This window comes from Desmodus rotundus, chromosome 8 (assembly GCF_022682495.2).
Source record: "Desmodus rotundus isolate HL8 chromosome 8, HLdesRot8A.1, whole genome shotgun sequence".
NCBI lineage: Eukaryota > Metazoa > Chordata > Mammalia > Chiroptera > Phyllostomidae > Desmodus > Desmodus rotundus.
The window spans coordinates 27,339,218-27,359,775 of NC_071394.1; the positions used below are offsets into that span (position 1 = coordinate 27,339,218).

The window sequence follows — 20,558 nt, forward strand, 5'->3', positions numbered from 1 at the left end:
TTAGGTAGATATTTGCTGAGAGTTCTGAGGGCAGATGGGAGTCCGTGACACTTCTTGTTCTTAGGACTTTCCAACACAAAGCTCACACTAGTTAGGCTGGTCCCCTCGCTGTTTACTTGAAATGCCTTCCCTTAATCCAAATCCTACATGGTTTCCAAAGCCTGGCTCAAGTCATACTCTCTTAGTGAAACCTCTGAACTCACTTCACACTAGTAGTTGCACACATTGTTAGGTTAATAAGACTTTGTAATTTAAGAGCAAAGATTTTGTCACATACACAGTGTCTTTCATCTTACCCAATTCCATTGTAGCCAATTAGTTGATTGGGAAAACTGTTTCATGCTTCTTCTCTGAGACTCCTTGGTTATAGTTCTCAGGTCACTTTCGTTGCCCACAACAATGAGAACATGCCGTCCAGCTCCCTGATTAGGTGCGGACCAAGAACATACATGGTGTGGGCCCTCCTGCTCACCTGACCAGTGGCTTCCTACTTATGCCCTGGCATGGAGCAGTGGAGTAGAGTCCCTGCTGCTCACTACGGAAGGCTCCCCTTTTCCTTTTCCAGGGACTGAGTGCTGTTCTATCATGTCCTCAGTTCACGTAAGCTCTGGATGGGCTCTTACAATCCAGATGCAGATGTGTATGTTAAAACTCTTATGACAAATCCAGTTATTATGTGTGCGGCGAAGCCAGTTTTCAGATTTTAATACTTCCTTTTTTTCTTTCTACTCTTGTCATATGCTCCGTGCTTGAAAAACATCTTTTAAAAACCACATTTTCACATCTTAAGAACACAAAAAAAGTGTCAGATACTTTTTTCCCCTTTGCAGTCTTAGAACTTCAAAAACAGCCAAAAGGAAGTTTTATAAAATACGTAAAAATATGTGCTGAGAGCTGAGGTTTTATATGCCAAGAGTTAGACTGCAGTGAATTTTTACTGCAGTTAATACTGACTCCTAGGGAGGGAAGGCCTGCTGGAGACCCAGGCCCACTCTGCCGAGGGAGAGCATCACAACACTTCCCTGCAGAGGATCCCTCCATGCATGAGACCCAGCTCCTGGTGACCCGCTGTTGGGTCACCCAGAGTCCCCCGCACCCTTTGCTTCTCTTCCTTCTCAACAAAGGCCTTTTGGCCATTTCACAGCTCATTAGCACCTCCACCAGAAGGTAGGTGGTGACAGGGAGAAGAGGTGAAACTAAAATCAGTAAATTTTACTGCTCGTTAGCAGCTCTTGTAAAAGACTGGGACAAGGGGTCTGAAGCCACCGCATCATCATTGGGATCATCAACAAGCACTTATTAAGTGCTCAGGTACATGGCTGTAGTAGGTATAACCAGGCATACCACTGTGATTCTTCTTGTTGTTCTTTTCTTTCTCTAAGTTTCCCTTCCATTAAGTACACCAAACACTTACGGGCTGTCTGGGTTGTGAACACAAAGGAGCTCACCTGCTTTTGCACTTCACTGAGCTGCTGGACCTTGATGATGAGTGAAGCCGTTCGACCCTTGTACTGAATAGTTCTAATGAAAGTCCCGGCATGGTCCACACTGAAGGGCTCTGACCAACGCCAATTGCCCCAGCCTTCTATGCAGATGTGTAGCAGCTGGAGGGAAAAACAATAACCGTCATAATGCCAAAAGTGCCAACAAAAATCTCGTCCTAAAATGAACGTCTCCGTGCTGGAAAACCTTCCGATTTGTAATATTTAGCATCTGTTTTCTTTCTAACCTGCATTATTCATCCACTTCCAGCTTATTCAACCAGGCTAAGAATAGCAAATACGCCACAGAGAGTCAATGTGGTTTTCCAGATCACATTTTCAACCTTCTTAAAAATCATTGTCCTATCAAATGGCAAAAGGCCTACTGAACATTTGAGAAAAGACCATTTCATTCATCTGGGGGACAAAAAAGGTTGAAATGTGAGAACAAAGAACCTTGGTCTTGGCCAATAGTTTGTTCCTTCTCATGGCTAGACAGTAATTAAAGCTACTTTTGGTTTGTCACATTATTTTTGACCCAAATGGCCATTCTTTATTTTCTTATTTTGATAAAGAACAAATTAGCAGTTTGATGATACGGTCCGTTTACTACGCTCTCCTTGTGAGATCATATATATCAAATCAGAAACACCTTCAACATTCTGAATTTACAGAAAATGTCTTTGTTCTATTTTTCCTGATATGTATTTATTGTAACTTGTACCAGTTAAGTCTCCTGATTCAGATTCAAATTTATTCATATAGCATTGCCACTTTTGGTAATATTTAGATTTTTTTCATGGTCATCAAATATTTTCCATTTCCACTCCTACCCACAAAATGCAACTAAGAAAATCAGTTAACTGAGCAAGTATTCCAAAACATAATAATTACTGTTTCTTTAGGATACATGTTTATATGAGAACAAATAATGTTCTATATGATTATTAAGTATAAGAAAATAAAACTGATGTTCTAGGAAAAACATTTACATGATACATAAACTTAGTATTTTCTTTCCTATCACATATAAATTTTTTAAAGATCTAACCCAAAGGCTAATTGCATGAAACATTTTCCCAATTAACAGAATAAATAAAACTTTGAAAACATTCTGTAAGAGCTATCATACTTGGTCCTTAAAATAAGTACATGAAGGATTTGCATAGGAATTGCTGAACAATAAAAGTCTCCTGATAAAATCATTATTTCTCAGTTTTTGCTTTAGGAGGAGCCCTCATAAAGTACTTAAAAAGTTTTCCAAGGTTATTGGTTATCACAATACAATTTAAAAACAATCCTTACCTCAGGATTATGTATATTGACTTGAGAAAGAGGGGAAGAGAGAGAGGAAGGGAGAAACATCCACTGGTTGCCTCTGGTAAGCACCCCGACCAGGGGTCAGACCCACAACCTTCCGGGTATAGGATGACGCTCCAACTAACCGAGCCACCTGGCCAGGGCACAGGATGATTTTTGGTGGAGAATTGAGGGAGAGCTTTTTTTGGTTGTTTTTATGTATCTTAATAAAATATTTTTAAAAAACCTTCTAATAAGGCCCCACTCCAGTTCTTCCTCCACACAACTGTCAGTCATCAAAAGGCTACCTATCATTCAGATGACTTCTAGAAAAAGAAGGCTAATGGCGAAAACCAAAACCAAACCAAACCAAACAAAAACCAAAAAGCATTCTGGAGAGCAAATACCTTTAGGGAAAATTTGGCCTTATATACACTCTAACATAAAAGTACCAAAGTATCTTTGATGTTTAAATATTAGCTACAGAAAAAAAAACAAACAGTGGTGTTTGGACCCATTTCAGTTTTTATAGCAGCAATGGGGAATGAAGCTCCAGCACACAGAGCGCTAAAGAAACAAGAAAGGTATTTTCTTTGGAGAGACTAGTAGCTGGAAATGACAAAAAAATAAGGCGAGGTACATAAGGTCAAGCTCAGCCATATATTTTTTTTTGAAAATTTCATAGCTTCTAAAGAAATTTTAATGAACTCCACATAGTTTTAATTGAGCGGCGCTCACATTTGCACATGAGCTCAGTTTTAGGTAGCTGCTCACTCTGCGTACACAGCTCTTAACGACTGGATGTCACTGAGGAATAGGCTGTCAGGTTTCACTTGGCAGCTATTTGTTCCCAAAACGTTGGCACGGATATTTTCTTTGAATTACAAAAATTCAGATACATTTGGATTTAGTTCACACAGAAAAGTTAAGTAGGAGAAAAACACAACACTTCTCCCCACATGCCTCACCAGCAGAGTATTTGTAATGTTTGGTCTGCTGTTAAAAAGCATCTAAATATCATTGGCAATTAGATGTACATAACTTACTAGGACAGCAATTGTATTCCTGAGAGAGGAAATCTAGAAAAAGGAATTCAGGGGGCCTGCTTTCTTTGGTCTTCCTTCCTACGGTGTAACTGATTTTGGGCACTAGGCACATAGCCACATACATCAAGTGAGAAGAAACTATAGAATCAGGCATAAAAATTTGAAATGTGTGTTACACTATTTGATCCTAATGGGAATTCCTGCTATCATTTATCCAATACATTTCTGTTACCCAGGTACTATAAAGAAAGCAATATGCTAGGCACTATGGAGGAAATAAGAGGGCAGTGCTCAAGAAGTTTCAGACCTTATAGGGAAAGTAAGGCATGTGCAAATAACTAGTAAGTAGTAAGAGACATTAGAGAGGCACAAAATGATACAGGAGTCTAGAGAAGGGAGGGCTTCTAGGCTGGTGTGATTAGAAGATTTCAACTAGCACAGATGAGCATCCCCTTCTGGGCCAAAGGGACCATCTGGCATGTGTGGGGGGAACGGTCAGAAGGCGTACGTGGGGGAAAGTTGGTAGCTTCGAGTGGCTGGAGGAAAGGGAGCGTGAAAAAAGGAGTGGGAGTCAGGTCAGACAGACCCAGACTGTGGCCAGCACTAATTTACCATGTTAAGGAATTGGTGCTTTTTTCAGGAGTTGAGTGGGTAGCCACTGAAGCCTTCGGTGGAGGTGAGCAACGCACTGAACCAGTCACACGAGTGGAGGGTGGAGGCAGGAGGGCAACTGTGATAGTCGGGATAAGAGGCAATGGGGGCCAGAAACAGGGAAGAGAGAAAGTGGGGGTCTTAGCAAAAAATCACTCTCTTTTTTGCCTGGAGCCCAAGGTATTCTTATGTTTTCTTATCAATTTGGAAATTTCCTTTCCCCTCTTTTTTATTAAATTTCTCTTACTGACTCACTTCCCCCTACCATCTTTTCTATTCAGGCATTTCATTCTCTTTGGCCTATTTAGCTAGTCTCTAGTATTTTCCATTGGGAGAAAAAATCGAATAGGAACTACTCCTGTTTGAACTATTCACTGGAAACTGAAACTAAGCAATAAGGCAGGTTGTATAGTGACCACACTCATTGGAAGGTCCCGAGGTTCTCCGTTTTCATTTTTTCCAGCAGGCCCCTTGCCCCCTCTCTCCACCCTGCCCCCAATGCTGTGCTGGCAAAGAGGCTAGATTTGTAGTTTTTCCACTGAAGACCTCAAATGGGTGTATATACAGCTTTCCAGTCATTTTTTTTCAATACAAAATAAAACTTAAAACTGAATTACTGACCAGGGGACTGGGGGCCAGCTCGCAGGGCCACCCACAGCCATGCCCACAGGGAGAGCTCCTGTACTGGCAGATACAGAGGGAAGCAAAACGAGACAAAATCTACAGGGTCTAGGAAAACAGGGTGTACCAAGGAAAAGAAAGAGAAAGAGGGTAATTAAAAAGAACTTAAAAATTGTATCTTAACTATAAATGAATGAACTACATATTTTCTGTGACCTTTATCTCATTATTTATTTTTAATAATTACAAGTTAAAAATTTGTCTTCAGAATCATTTGCACTTTTTTACATTCTATAATAATTATTATATAGCAATATGTAATATTCTAAAAAGAAACTGAAAATCTAAAGAACTTCAAAAATCCTCCCCATCCACTGTATTAGTTGTAGAAATTTTAGAAGTTCTAAAAAAATTAACATGTAATACAGGAAAAATGAACTACTGAATATGTGTATATTTCAATATATTTATTATATAAATATGTACTTAATTTTAATATATATTAAAATTTATTATTATTACCATATTTATTTTTTAAACTTTGAAACTTATTGCTATGTACCAAAAGCTTAGTATACTGTATTGAATAAATGAATTAGGAAATAATAACCCAAAATAGATGTTCAAACATTTTAGTGGTGATATTTGTGTATAAAATAATGTCACAATGTGAGTATCACATAAAAGTATTCAGAAAAGACTCCTACTTGGAATGACCTTTAAAAGGAGATATGCTTTACATGGATAATCATCCTAGGTTAAACTAAAAATCAAGGTAACCCCTCTGATCCATTGCTCAGAAGCTGCAATATTTAGATTAAAGCATAAAGTAGACCCCAAATGATATACTAATGGCCATCACGAGTGAAAACTAAGTTAAAATATTAAAATTTCTTTGTCTAAAATAATATCTGGAAAGCTACGTATCAAGTTCACCAGGTTAAAAGTTAGACTGCTTGTTTGAAATGCGTAAGTGAAACTGATGGTGTATGCCACACCAACAAATTAACGTAAAAATGAAGTGAATTATGTTGCTCATTATTGCTTTTTCAAGGCAGCTGATTTTTAGGATATTTAGAGTACTGGAAATAATGCTAAGAACTAGGTAGAAAAATTTCGAGATAATGGCTAATGTTGGGTGTCACCCTGATTCAACACTGGCACTCTGAGGACCCTTATATTGTTTTACATTTACAGAACAGAACCTCACACCTAAAAGAATGGTACAGTGAAAATAAATCAAACTGGATTACTTTCTAGCAGACAACTTGGGCTGTTCTGATCCACTGCAGTTTGGAAGGGAAAGCAGAAGGAGAAAGTGGGCTCTCCAGGTCAGTCTTTCAGGGGAAGATACAATGGAGGCTTCGCTGCCGTTGTGTGTCAGGCGGTCTGCTCTCTCACACAATGAGTGCTCACACGTTTTCCCTCAAGACTGAATTCAACAAAGGCCACAAACGCAGTGCGATCAGCATAAAACAGCCTCGTACAAAAGAGGGAAACCCAGCACACTCACCAAATGGTGGTTAGAATGAAAACTAGCTAGAGAGCAATCTTTGCATCACAAATCTTAGCTTCTGGTTCTCACTGACTCAACAATTCCATGTGGGAATTTGTCCTAACATAGTAACTGTGGATAGGTGCAAAGATTCAACTAGATGTGTGTTTACTCCAGCACTCTTTTAATAATGAGAATCTGGCATTAATAGCAAACAATCAAATACAGTAAAATCAATATTAGCTATCATTTATTAGACACACACTATGTGCCAAGTACTAGATGCTTTTAATATATTTTCTTGTTTATTTCTTAAGTCAGTCTTATATGGTAGATGCTTTTGTTTAACCTTACAAATGAAAAAACAAACGGTGAGACAGAAAGGTTGAGTGACCTGCCCAGGCCTCAGTGTTGGGGAGGGTGAGGCATGAGCCTGCTCTGAGCCTCTATTCCTAACCGTGCTTCTACTGCAGACTCCTCTCAAGCCGCTGAAAAAAAAAATCAGAGCATAAAAAATGTTAATATTAGTCACCAACAGGTTAACTGAAAAGAGCACATGACAAGAGGCACGCGCTGCACGCATCCCACTTCTGTAAAATGAACACCGAGTATATGTGCCCACTCTTGGGACAGAAGAGGGCTAGAATTACGCCAGAATGTTAACAGCGTTATCTTGTGTTGGGGTTACGTGTTTTAAATTTCCTTTCTTTTGTGTGTGCTTTTATGTAATTTCCAAATTTCATAGTATAAATATGTATTATTTTGCAATCAGATAAAAATAATGTTATTAAACTGAAAACTATCTAATAGGAAGCACACAGAGCCTGTACTTCCAGTAAAAAGATGTATTTCTATTTTAAAAACTCAGCCCCTGTGTGCAGCCTGCCCATATGGCCAGTGGGTGTCACCGCTTTCCTGTCCCGCTGGCACTTTGCCAAGAGGGTGACACTGCTCCTCAGTGCATCTCTGGAGCCTCCAAAGCCGCTCACACGGGGCCCGCCTTGCTATATTACTTATTTACATGGTTCTTGGAGAAGTTTAATGGGATTGTTTGAGTTTCTACCCTAGGGCAATAGTTTGTTTTCCAGTTTAGCAAAAATCTTTTAGGATCTATATCTATTACATGTTTGCCATAAGCCAACTAACAGTATTAACTACACATGGTGAATGTGGAGATGAATGAGGCACATCACTTGCACTGGAAATTCTCACAATGTACTGGGAGAAACAGATATTTAACAAGAAAAATTATACTGTGAAATTTTATGAGGGGAAGGCAAAAAGTGTTGTAGGACTCCACAGGTTATTCTGCTTGGGGAAGTCAAAAGATTGCCCAGAGGCACATTTTAGTTATCCCGATAAATAACAGGAAAAAAGGCACATTGGAATAGAGCAAAAGATATACCAGGCGGTTACTTCTGATAAACAAAAGCAGGCAACAGCCTCACTTGGAGTGGCTCTTTCCCTACAAACTCCTTGATTGAAGCCTGAAAGACACCGAAACAAAGTAACTGTCAGCTGGGGGCTCTTCACTCCTTCCCTGGCCTATGTCTATTGAAAGACAGCAACTCCCAGGAAACAACGGACTCTAGCAGCACCCATCAGTGCCCCATTCCATTTTGTATTTAAGTGGTGGTCACAAGATGAAGAGTCAGGAAAAACACACAACGAAAACAGCAGCTGTGAATGAAGGAAACTAGTTTTTCAGGAATTTTGACAATTCAGGGTATCAGAGAAGCATGAAAGAATGTGGGAGAAGCTTTCGCCTCTACAGAGTTGACAAATATTGGGAAATGCCAGCTAGAAAATGGGAAGTGTCATGGGAATTGACTTTATCATCCTGCCCTGCAGCTGGAGGCATGAGAATAAAATCTCACCATTCCTCAACTGGTACAGTATAACCAAGGGTTATTCATGTAATGGAATCATTAATAAACAGCAAAAGGGAAATGTAAAGAAGCCGGAGACCTATGAAAAAATACTGCAAAGCAAAGAAAAGAGAATATCCCCCCCCCAAAAAAAAAGTAAAGAAGAGACTAGTTAATGTAAGTACCCTGTTGCAGAATTCAGGGAAAAAAACACCAGGAAAGTTTCTGGGTTTCTCCAAAGTATACAAAATTATATGATTTCTATAAACATGTAGAAAACTACTGAGAGGAGAGAACAGTCTGGTATAAATGGAAAATAGCCTGGGTTTAAAAAAAAAAAAACCAAACCATGTTAGGATATAGAGAAGAATTAGATGAGGAATGATGCAAGGAAACTAAAACCGCATCTGCAGAGTAACGATCGACTGCACACTGATGGAAGTGGAGCAAGCGTGGACGACTACTAAGAAAAAAAAGTTGAAAACCTTTACAGTTATTCAGGGCAAAAAGACAAACAGATGAAATGTAAGGGAAAGCGTGAGAGGTATGAAAGAAAGACAACATATACATGATTAATATAAAGAAGAAATAATGCTGTTCACGTCTTCCTAGCTTTAACACAGTGCACGTGCCATCTCATTGTACAGTTTACGTAAATCATCTGAATTTCTGTGGGTGAAGAGAATGTCAAATGTCACACACTTCTAGCAAACATTAAAGCTCAACTGATGTTTAATATATCTATAACCAAGTCAGAGAACCTTTTTCAAAATAAGTATTTGTTTTCCATAAATGATTATAAATAGAAATCCATTTTTCACTGTTCAGGCATTAGTCTGTTCTCTCTGGCTGGAATTTACATACTTAGAGAAAAATAAATTTAAAAAGAAGCAAGAGTAGGGTGAACAGCAACTATACTTTTGATTTATATGTTATCTATAAAACAATGGGATGCTTAATGGATATTCTTTGCTAAAAATCTAAATCTAAACTATTCAAATTAGGAAATAATATTTTACATGAAAAGGATTTTTTGCAAAAAGTTTTAATGAGCCAATTTATGTATTAAAATATAGAATTTTATGTGTAAGTTTTTTGGAACTTATCAATCATGAAATTAGATATAAATATATACAGTAAAAAAGTGTGAAATGATAGACAGGCTATTTCAAAGAAATCATTTCACCTTACACATCTATTGTTTTCATGTCTCAAGAGGCTGTGGGCTTCCCTATATTCAAGTGACATGCGAGTGGAAAAATGTGAACTGTGACACTCAGAGCTCCCTTCTGTCCAGAACTGTGCGGCAGTCTTTGAGAGTGTCCACCCTTGGGACCACTACAAAGGGCTGAGAAGTGAAAATTCAGGGAAATCAGATTTGTGTATGTGTGTGGACAGAAAGGGATGGTGTGTGCATCTATAAAATGACATAATTCACATTTTCCTTTTAAATAAAAAGATGAATAAAAACTTTGATTGCTTAATTGAGATGCACTGACAGACCCACTTTCTCGACAGAATGACAGCCAATGGGTGTTATGCTCTCGGTTGGACCAGCTCTTCAGTGGCAGGGATGAGAGGATGTTAGACGGAAATAATAAAGGATAATTTAGGTGAGCTGAGAAACGGAAGCCAGTAAGATAATGAGCCGGAGATGTCGCTTGCTAGTCATTCAGATTTGGGTGCGTATTATGAATTTGTGAGCCCAGCTGTCAGGTTTTATCTGAAAATCAATTTTGACTAAATACAAATAGAAACAATAGAGACAGCACCCGGCCAAAGCTGAAACAAAAACTTTCTTTTAAATATCTCTCAAATGTAACATTGATCATTCAGCAAAATTTAATTTAATGTAAATTAGAAGACATGCCAACACGTGTCCTAAGAAAAGATCAAGTAGTGCCGTGCAATCTTTATTTTTAGTTATCATGGCAATTTAGACAATGTTCATTGTTATCCCTAAATTTTATTTAGCACAAAAAGAAATCAACAGATGGATATAAAAGAAATCCAAAATTTTTAGTTATTTATTTTCACTTAACTAAACTGCCTTGCCATACTAAAAAAACATTTTTATAAAGGTTAAATAAAGTATTTCATGGCAACCGCTGCTTCTTAGTGTCTGTACAACAAGAAACGCGAGCCAGCCAGAGTTGTGCAAGCTGGTTTTCTTTCCCAGTAAGGGAATGTGGTGTCGAAGACCTTGTCCTAACTCATTTTATCCCCAAGTGTAAGTCAAGCAAGTCAAATGGGAACTAACGCCTGAAGGGAAGTCCCGGACTCCAAAAGTATGGATTATTTCACATTTATCTTAAAATCTGTTCTCAGAGTTCTTAAAATTCACTAACTTTGGCAAGTCAGGAATTATCATGAGAAATGAAATAATTTCATAACTATGAAGTCATCCAACATTCCACGCATCTGACACTCGCTGGGCTTGGCCATGTCTTGGGCATTATTCTGACCTTTAGATAATAAGCTCTTCCACATCCTGTTCAGCATGGAAATAATCAAAACGTGCCACAGTATAATAGGTATGCCATTGTCTTTAACAGGGTTAATGCTTTATTACACAGACTTGTGGTGGTAATAGGTTATGATTAAAGACAATCACATTATGTATGCTGAAATCTTTCTAACATTCTTGATCAGTGTTTCCCATTACTTAAAAATGGCAAAATACCATGCTTTAATGGTCCAGCTGCACTCCCTTTCTCCAAGCACTGTGTATTAAAATTCACATTTAAAATCAGTTTCATGAAGGACCTTTATGTTTAGACATCAAGAATTCACATTAGCAGAGCACTGGCTTGTGAAAAGCCTTTGAGTGTCTTGTAAAAAGCTTAAGGAATCTTCAGTACACTTTTCCCCAAAGCTCTACTTCAATATCTAAAATTTATTGCCAGTGGGGGACAGCGAGACCATTAGCAGCACCGGCAGTCACTCCTCCGGGTGCTTCACAGCTGAAACAACCCCCAGTCATTCCCTTTCATGCAAGCTTGTAGAACACTCTAGAAGTCAGGCCTGGGGCTGGATAAAGTGCCCTGTCACAATCCTATCTTTGCCATTTCTTGTGACAGATTTACAAGTCTTAATGAGGTCATATTGCAGACACATTTTTACAAAGAAACTTTGAAACATACAGGAAAAACTACCTCAGTCCCATACCTCGGTTTCTCATTTAAATAAATGTATTTCCCAACAGATAATGATGCAATTCCAAATATGCTCTATCCACTAGATACTTAATGACCCAAACTATTAGGGTCCATTTACTTTTACTGGTGACTTCATAAGGCATTGCAAGCTTCCTCAGAGAATGTAAGTTTCCTGGACTCGCTTATGAAACTAAAAATATTTTGAGAGGGAAAGGTGAAGGAACTGAGTCTACAGCGTACTATGTTGCTGTTTCGTTACTGCCTAAAACGGAAATAAAAAGGCAGTTGATGGTCAACGGACAGTAGGTCTTGGGTAATCAAATGGAGTCAGTATTTACAGAACATTTTGGGTTAAAATTCTTGCCAGAAGGTCCCAAGAAGTGTTTAGCTCACTGTTGATTTTAGCTACATGAATGTCAGTAACAATGAGGAGCTTGTTACTGCCACTGGGGAGCGAAGGCATACAGCGCCCCTCCCTGAACAGAGCCGCTGGCTGCTGACCGCTGCGCCCCGACCACCGCAGGGGCGAGGTGGCAGGGTTCTGGAAATCTATTTCCATGACAAGAGAAAGAGACAATATATGGCAAATTTAACTTGAAATGACGTTTTCTTAAAAATTTCAGTATTTGGTAACTGTATGATTCACTTCCAATTTATAATAAATAAGAATTTTTTGCCCTAGCCTGGTAGTTCAGGTGATTAGAGGGTCATCCTGAGGGTCACCAAGGGTGTGGGTTCAATGCCTGGTCAGGGCACATACAAGAATCAACCAATAGATGCATAAATCTATGTTTTTTTCCTCTTTCTCCCTAAAAATCGATAAATTAAATAACCTTTTTTTAAAAAAGAGTTTTTCACAGTTAAACACAAGAGGGAAGAGTTGGACACGCATGTGGACCTGAAAGTTGGTCTCATTTGAAGTATACTGCTAACCCCTCCTGCAGCCCTGTCCCGTGTTATCACAGTTCACGTTGCAGGTCATCGGGAGGCCGGAGGGATGGTGCGGGGTGACCAGGAGCCACTCTTAGCTAAGAGTCCAGCGGCACCAACAGCATCCTGAAGCACACACTTTGAGATCAGAGGACCTCTTTTTGTATGCCTGTATAGTATACACAAAAACATCCAACATGATGCAAAAAAAAAATACCGTTTATAATTTTCATACTGGTCATGTAATTAAGCTTTTTAGTCTATGTTTGTGAGAAATGCCAGAAATGTTATGAGAAATCTCAATATTTACATATTCAGTGAAGTTTTATTGAATGCTTAATTATAAGCAAGATACAGGATTAGATATTGTGGAAAGTCACTTTTTAAAGCCTCCTACTCTTTGTCTTTTATCTTTCAGCAAAACCCACTACAACCTCACCGACATTCACACTAATCCTCATTCTCTCTCTCCTGTCTCAAAGCAGGAGGCCTTTGTGGTAGGTTGTAAACGGCGACCAATTCTCTTGCAACCCTTGTGAAAAGGTACAATTAGTTCCTTATCCTTTGGCTCTGGCTTAACCTCCAGGCCCGCTCTGCTGCCTAGAATGGGGCAGAAGTGAGGCTGTGTGGTTCCGAGCTTAGGCTCCATGGGCTTGAAGTCTCTGCCCTGGCTCTCCTGGCCGGGCTAGCCTGCTGAAGTGGTCAAATGCAAGAGAACCAAGAGTACCTGGGCCAACGGGCTGTCAACTACCAAGTACCTAGGTGAAGCTGTCTTGGACCACCCACCCAGCCCCAGCTGACCACAGCCTCATGACTGAGCCCAGCTGGGACCAGCAGACAAACTTCCTGAGTGCCCTAGATTTCTGACCAACAGACTCGCGAACTAATATTTGTTTTAAGCCACTAAGTTTTGGGGTGGTTTGTTAAGCAGCAACAAATATATGGTATAAAGCTCTTCCCATCCGGGGTCAGTCCTTCTGTGCCCTGTATTTCTTCCTCTGCTTCCATTTTAACACCTCATGCCACTAATCATTCTTCCTCAATCTGTGTATTATCAACCTCTGCCTATTTAGACTGAAAGAGACAATGACAGTACAAAATCTAAAGAGGCTTTTGGATCTTAAAATCCTAGGGACAGAAACAAGGCTGAGAAAACAATGACATGTGAACAAAGGATACTTTTTATGGAAAAGGATGGATGAGTCAGAGGCTTGAACCAAGAGTCTGAAGCCATGAGCCATGGACAATTACTTCCAAGCAGAAATATGAACGATTACTAACCAAGAAACTTCCAACCTCAGTCTGGCTGGATTTCAGAATTTCTGCTCCTCCATGTGTCCCCGCTTCTCCTTTTATGAATGGGAGTGTCCACAGCAGTTATCCTGTGCCCGCACCACCACGGTGCAGTGTTCCACAGTACGAGAACACTAACAAAGCCCTCTCAGCCCTCTTCCCTGGGCTTGCTGGTGTCTACCCACAGCTGCACAGGCACTGGTCATTGGCCAGTTTCTACCTCTAGGCTGTACTATTCCTTTGAGCTCACACTGACATTTCTCTCTCCCTTCCTCTCTCTCTAAAACCAATAAACATATTCTCGGGTGAGGATTAAAACTTCCTTTTAAAAATACAGAGAAAAGATACACTGGACTGGGGCAAAGCTCTAACCGAGAGAGTAACTGAGGAAAACTATTGTAATAGTTCACATGAGAAGAGATAAAGAGAACCACTCTTAATATGTCATCAGACTTGCCACTGGCTTTTAGTCTGCATATAATTTTTTTCAGGATGATTAGTTTAACCTCTGAGTTGGTAATTTATACCCTTTATTTTAAAAAGTTGACAAGTATATAAAAATGTAATAAAGTGGAAAAATATCACCTTAATGCACCACTCAGAGGCAACCACTGGTAACATTTTCACTTATCTCCTTCCAGTATTTTTCTATGCCTTTGTTCTTATATTGTTAAGATCATACTGTAAACATACAACTTTTATTCTGCTTTTCTGACTGATATAAATATGGTATGCTTTCTCTTTCTATGTAAAATTTTAGTGGTTCCATACTAATTATAGATATACCAGATTTTATTTAACTTTCCTTAAAAGTGAAATTTTTGTTTTTAATTTTTTGATACTATAAATTAAATTGTGATAATTTTTTTTTTATTGTTATTCAATTACAGTTGTATGCCTTTTCTCCCCATCTCTCCACCCCACCCCAGCTGAACCCACCTCCCTCCCCCCTCTCCACCCTCCCCCTTGGTTTTGTCCATGTGTCCTTTATAGTAGTTCCTGTAATCCCCTCTATCCACTGTCCCCGCCCCCACCCCCCACCCCCGCCCTGAAATTTTTATGTATAAATCTTTGAATTATTTCTTGAGAGTAGGCTATGATCATTTTAATAGCTCTGACGCTTCTTATCACACTGCTTTCTAGAGAGGAAGTATTAATTCCATTTCACCTGCAGTGTGTGAGAATGTCTTCTCATTTGATTTTTCTAAACTTTAACATGCATGCTATGTGCAGTATAATTGAAGAGGTAAACACTTGAAAAAACTTATTGGCCTGAACAGGTTTGCCAACACAGAATATTTCCTTCCCTTCCTAATCTACTTTTAAATTTTCTAAATTGTGACTGTGGCAATAAGGAATGTCTTTCTCCAGATATATGAGTACACATGCGTACAGAAGTGAATAGAGAAAGAGTGGGGTAACTGAAGAAGAGTTATAATCTAGTTAATGAAATTGCTGGCTTTAATTACCATAGGATAGGTCGATAATACTCAAACTCAGTTACTTTCCCTTCAGATAAGAGAAGAATGATCAGATCTCACTTGTAAATATTTTTACATAAAAAAAAAGAACTTTTTTGTTTGAACTTTTTGTCTATACAGGCCCTGAGTACAATAAAAATATTTTATTGTTCTGTGGTGAGTAGAAGTTGATTATACGTGTTAGATATAAACTATTACTGGGCATTTCTTAGTTTCTGAAACATCTGACCAAGTTTTCAAGTGGCAGGAATACCACTTAGATCAGAGTGAAAACAATTTAATACCAAACCTCTAGTCTATTGAATTTTGTCAGCTGACAGGGGTAGAGCAGGGGTAGGCAAACTGCGGCGTGTGGGCCAAATTCGGGGCTCCGCTTATTTGTGTACAGCCTGTGTGCCAAACATGGCTTTCACATTTTTAAGTGCTTGAAAAAAAATCAAAAGAATATTTCGTGATGGGTAAAAATTACTGAAGTTCAAATTTTATTGTCTGTAAATAAAGTTTTATCGGAACCTACCATGCTCAGTCGTTATGGCTGCTGTGTGCAGAGCCGAGTAGCGGCAACACAGACTGTAAGGCCCTGAAAGCTACACGGAAAACATCTGCCCACTTCCGCCTTCAAGTCACGTATGATTTGTATTTTCTTCACTAAATCCGATTACTTTAACGTATGCTTCCCAAATGCTCTGCTGCGCTTCAAAACTAATTCTTACCTTGTTATATTTTGCTTTTTTAGTATTTATCTGCCATTTTTCATGGCCTTATGAAACTTTCCATTGTATCCATTCTGGAGCAATATTTTAATATTTTCTTCTTTTTTTTAAATTAATTTTTATTTTTTTCCATCACCATTTATTGCCCCCATACCCTCTCCCAATATTTTATTATTTTCTTTACCTCTATCTAGAGCTTGATGTTTCTATTACTAAGATTAAGTCACTGAGAACTGGAACTCTGCAATTCTAAAAAAGGGCATTGCACGTGTCAGAGGGGTAAAAGCAAATATAGTTCTTTATACACAAGGTAAAGGCACACCTATTCTAAGCAGTCTGCTCTTAGAAAAGGACACTAACTTGAACAGACTAGACACAAATCCTACTAATCGATGGAAGTATCACTACATTCAGTTTGGCTAAATTAAACAAAGCTTCCCTTGACTCTGAGCTGCGCATACTGCCCACATTCTGGGGAAAGTTTCCATAAACTCACACTTCCAGTCCTTAGATTCAACTGTATATAATGTGAAGCGCTTTTCTGAGGAGCAATCCCTTGCTGGTTATTGTTCTCGTACGAGCTGATCTGAAGCCTACTGAATGGGGTATTTACGGGCCTCTGTGGTGGCACATATGACTGTGCAGCTGAGCATGTTCAATTACTCCCTAGGAAATAGTTTGTTCTTCCTTTGTTTATTTAGGCAAGCAACTGTTGCAGGCTCTCCAGCATTTTAAGTGATTCTGCCTCAGAGCATGTGTTAGAAACTATAAGGGGAGTTTGTAACTTTTCATTTCTGAAAGGTTTTTCAGCACTGGATTTCTGGAATTGGTTGTGTCCATGTTTCTTCTCAACCCGTTGGGACTTACTGTTGTTAGCAACCTCTTGTGTGGTTCTAAGATATGCTGACCTCTTTGAAACCTTTCCAGGTGTCATTGCCACTTTCTTGATCTCTGCAATCTAAGCTGCATTGTTTAGTGGAGTTACGTCCTGTGAACTTTAGAAATCCTCCCTGAGACTATGAATTGACTAACACCCAAGGTAGCATAAACACGCAGACACAAATGTTCCAAAAACCAAGCCTGCTGGGCAATGCAGGATGTGACTTGGAGTCTGGCAAAGGGTAAGGTTTGCTCACTTGTGGATCTATGACTACCTCCAGGTGCAGTTTGAAGCTATGTGGTTAGTTTTTCTGATCTTCAGATGTAACCTCTCATTAGAACACAGCAGAATTTGTGATTATGGATATAAGGAATTCCATGAAGGCCCCTTGAGCCCATTAAGACCTCTGGCTTCGGACGGTCCTAATTCCTTCAGCATATGTAGCTGTAGTAAAGAGACACCTTTTTTTTTTTTTTTTTTTTTAAACAAATTTGATCTAAGTTTACCCTGAGATTATAATGAACACAGCTCATCTGAAAATCTGTAACCAGAGGATGCAGTTACAAATTAAAAAGAAAAAAAGTTTTATAGACACCTGTCTTTTGTCTCCAGTTTGTTATTAACAGTTCTTACTGTTTTTGGTACTTTGGTTAAAGCTTTGTAAGGGTTCATACTTGAACTAACAATCCAATTATCTAGCTTCAAATATGGAGTATTATACTGGTGATTTCAAAGCCCTGTCTCTTAAAGCCTCACAGCTTGGATAGACTAAGAGGCAAATCACACTGCCAAAACCTGGGAGTTTGATGATGTTTTGAAAATAACACTATACTGAGAATCTAAACATAGGGGATGCCAACTCTACCACTATCTTAGCTTAATATTTCTACTTGTCTCCTTGTTTAAAAAATACGCCTAACAAATAATACAAACCACACAGGGATATTGTGGAAACAAAACTAGTAATAGATATAAAAAGACCTTGAAAAAGTGCAAGAGTGTTAATGTGAAAGGCGCAATCGTGGCAGGTTGTCCATTTTATTCCTGCCGAGCCCTTTCCCACCCAGAAACTGTTTGTGCATAACGTGAAGCCTACTTTCCCCCAACCCTCAAACCAGCTGTTCTTATGATCACCCTTCCCGTGCTGGCGCCAGTGTCCAGGGGATCTTGAGGGTCATTCAGGGCTATGGTAGTCACAACTTAAATGGCCGTGAGGGCAAGGGAGTGTCCTCTGCTGGCCCTTCTGTTGGCTGAAGTCTGCAGCTTGTGTGTGAACGGCGGCAGAGGCTACAGGTACAGTCAGTGTATGATAACCCACACTGAGGCTTCTCAGAGGGCTCTTTCCTGCCACTGCCAGTTCACTGCTGGGAATGCAGTTACCATAGAAACCTTTCAAAAATCTAAGAGGTTATACAACAAGTTATTAGTCTGGGTTGTCACTGGGTGGTTGGAATTATAGGTGGTCATTTTTTAATTTGGTCTCTATACCTGTATATTCTCACTTTTGCAATTAATAAACAAAGTAACAAAAACACTTAATTCTGAAACAAACAAACACTCTTTAAGAATGTTACAAGAGGCAAACAACCAAATGACTTAAAAACTCTTGGCTCTGTCTGGGTAGCTCAGTTGGTTAGAGGATTGTCCCAATATTCCAAGGTTGTAGGTTCAATCTCTGGTCAGGACAGATGCAAGAATCAATCAATAAATGCCTAAATAAGTGGAACAACAAATTGATGTCTGTCTGTTTGTCTCTATAAAATAAATAAATAAATAAAAATAAAAATAAACTAACATGGAAATTTCTCAAGAGAAAAATGGAAAATAAGAGCATGTCACTTCTAAGATTGTGAGTGCGATATTATAACATATGAAAAATATTTGTAAGAACTTGTACTAAAAAGAATTTCTGTAGTTTTAACGCCCTGTCTAATTAACTAGAATTAGATAAATAATACCTTAAGTAAGAATTGTGCTGTATCTACTTTTCCACATTTTATACCAATAGTGTGGGGCTATATAATGAAAAACAAGGAAGAAATCAGAATCTAGCTACCAGGAAAACAACAACAAAAACAATTGGGAGCCTGAGGGTGCAGTATATTCTGAAGCCGGTCTCTAGAAGCTTCCCCCAGATGGGAAAACTTGTTCTATAATTTAATGACTTTCTTTAATCACAAGCAGACAGTAGTTTCCTTATTACACAGAGTTTTAGAAATACATTATTCTTGAGAGTTCTTCCTAGGATTTCTTTTGTTCATTTAAGACCACATCTTTGTATTTAATCCATCCCCATATTACCCCTGTGGGGCATATCCTCTGATTATTCCCCCCAATGTGACAGGAAAAATGGGATTATACTACTTGGAAAGAGACACCCTTTGGTATGTCTTCTCTCAGTGCTCCCTTGGACGCACTTTGTCATCGTGCTCACTCCGTCACAGATCGTGAGCTGTCCCTCGGAGGGCAAGGACTGTCTTTGAATTCCCAGCGCCTAGCAGTTGCTTGGCACATGGTAAAAATCTGAATAAACAAATGAATAAAAATACCCAACACATAATGCTTACAGCTTGGCAAGCACTGTTCCAGTGCCTTATACGTATTTATTCAGTCCTCACAACCCTATGAGATAGGTACTGTTACTATCCCTGTTTTACATATGAGGAAGCTGAAGGGTGGAAAGTAAAGCGAGGCGACGCAGACTCAGGATGCAAACCCATGTGCGGGGCTCTAGAGTTCAACCTCGCGACCACTCCGTGAGGCCTCTGCAGCAGCCCTACGAACAGGAGGCTGCTCCTCTGCACGAGCGGCATGGGCACTGGGCCCCTCTGTCAACATCTCTGTGTCTCCATCAGATGTAGCTACACTGTGTGCTTCCTGGGGGGACTTAAAGAGGGGAGTAACTGGACACAGACACACAAATGCAGAATAAATGAATCCCCAATCCTGGCCACTGACGTGTTTGTAAGGCTGTTTCTCAAGTACCTGTGGGGATCTGTGAGAGCGCCAGCTGTACTGGTGACGGTGGAGACTCGCCAGCAGAACATTCTCATCAGTGTCCACCTGGCCAAACCGCAGTGTCTCCTGTGTGTCATTACAGATCACGAAATGGCTGAAGACCAACTCCTCTACCTCCGGGCACTCGTTCTGAAAGGAAAAGAATACGAAAGCCAACGTGCATCAGATTAATTGCAAGATGTTTGGCAGCTGTCTGCCCAGTGGCGATTGTTACAACACAGAAACACTAAAAGATCTGCTGTCATTAGCTCTTGTATACAAAGTATTCTATACTTCCAGGGTAAGCACAAAAAAAATACCTTAAAGAGATCTTAAATGTTCCAAAAATATGTTTTGATTTATACTTCTGCAAAATAAATCATAGACGCAGAAGAGTAAAAGAACAATGAGACCCGTGAAACTTTTAACATTTTAAACTGAATTAACATCCTACCAAGAATGCTGTACTGGGTAGTGCACGTTTTCGAGCAGAGTACTGGAGGCTAGAATTACCATGTTCCTGGCCTTCCAAACTCGACAATCAAGACCAATTACAAAGCCACAGTTTGTACCCTAACAGAAAGTAAGGATCTTTTAGGTAATACATCCCCAGATCCCTTAAGGGGGAGGGAGTATGTGTGTGTG

The 20,558-nt window shown here is 39.4% G+C and overlaps 1 protein-coding gene across 4 annotated transcripts in view; it reads right to left on the minus strand.

Annotated features, from left to right (window-relative positions):
• The window catches only part of VPS13B (vacuolar protein sorting 13 homolog B), a 669,566-nt gene that overhangs the window by 67,902 nt on the left and 581,106 nt on the right, over window positions 1-20,558 (minus strand). For all 4 annotated transcript variants that reach the window (XM_024572260.3, XM_024572257.3, XM_045181664.2 and 1 more), the window contains 2 exons: window positions 19,902-20,063; window positions 1,449-1,604 (listed from right to left, as the gene is read on the minus strand). In XM_024572260.3, the coding sequence (XP_024428028.2) occupies window positions 1,449-1,604; window positions 19,902-20,063 (318 nt within the window). The remainder of the gene's footprint in view (window positions 1-1,448; window positions 1,605-19,901; window positions 20,064-20,558) is intronic.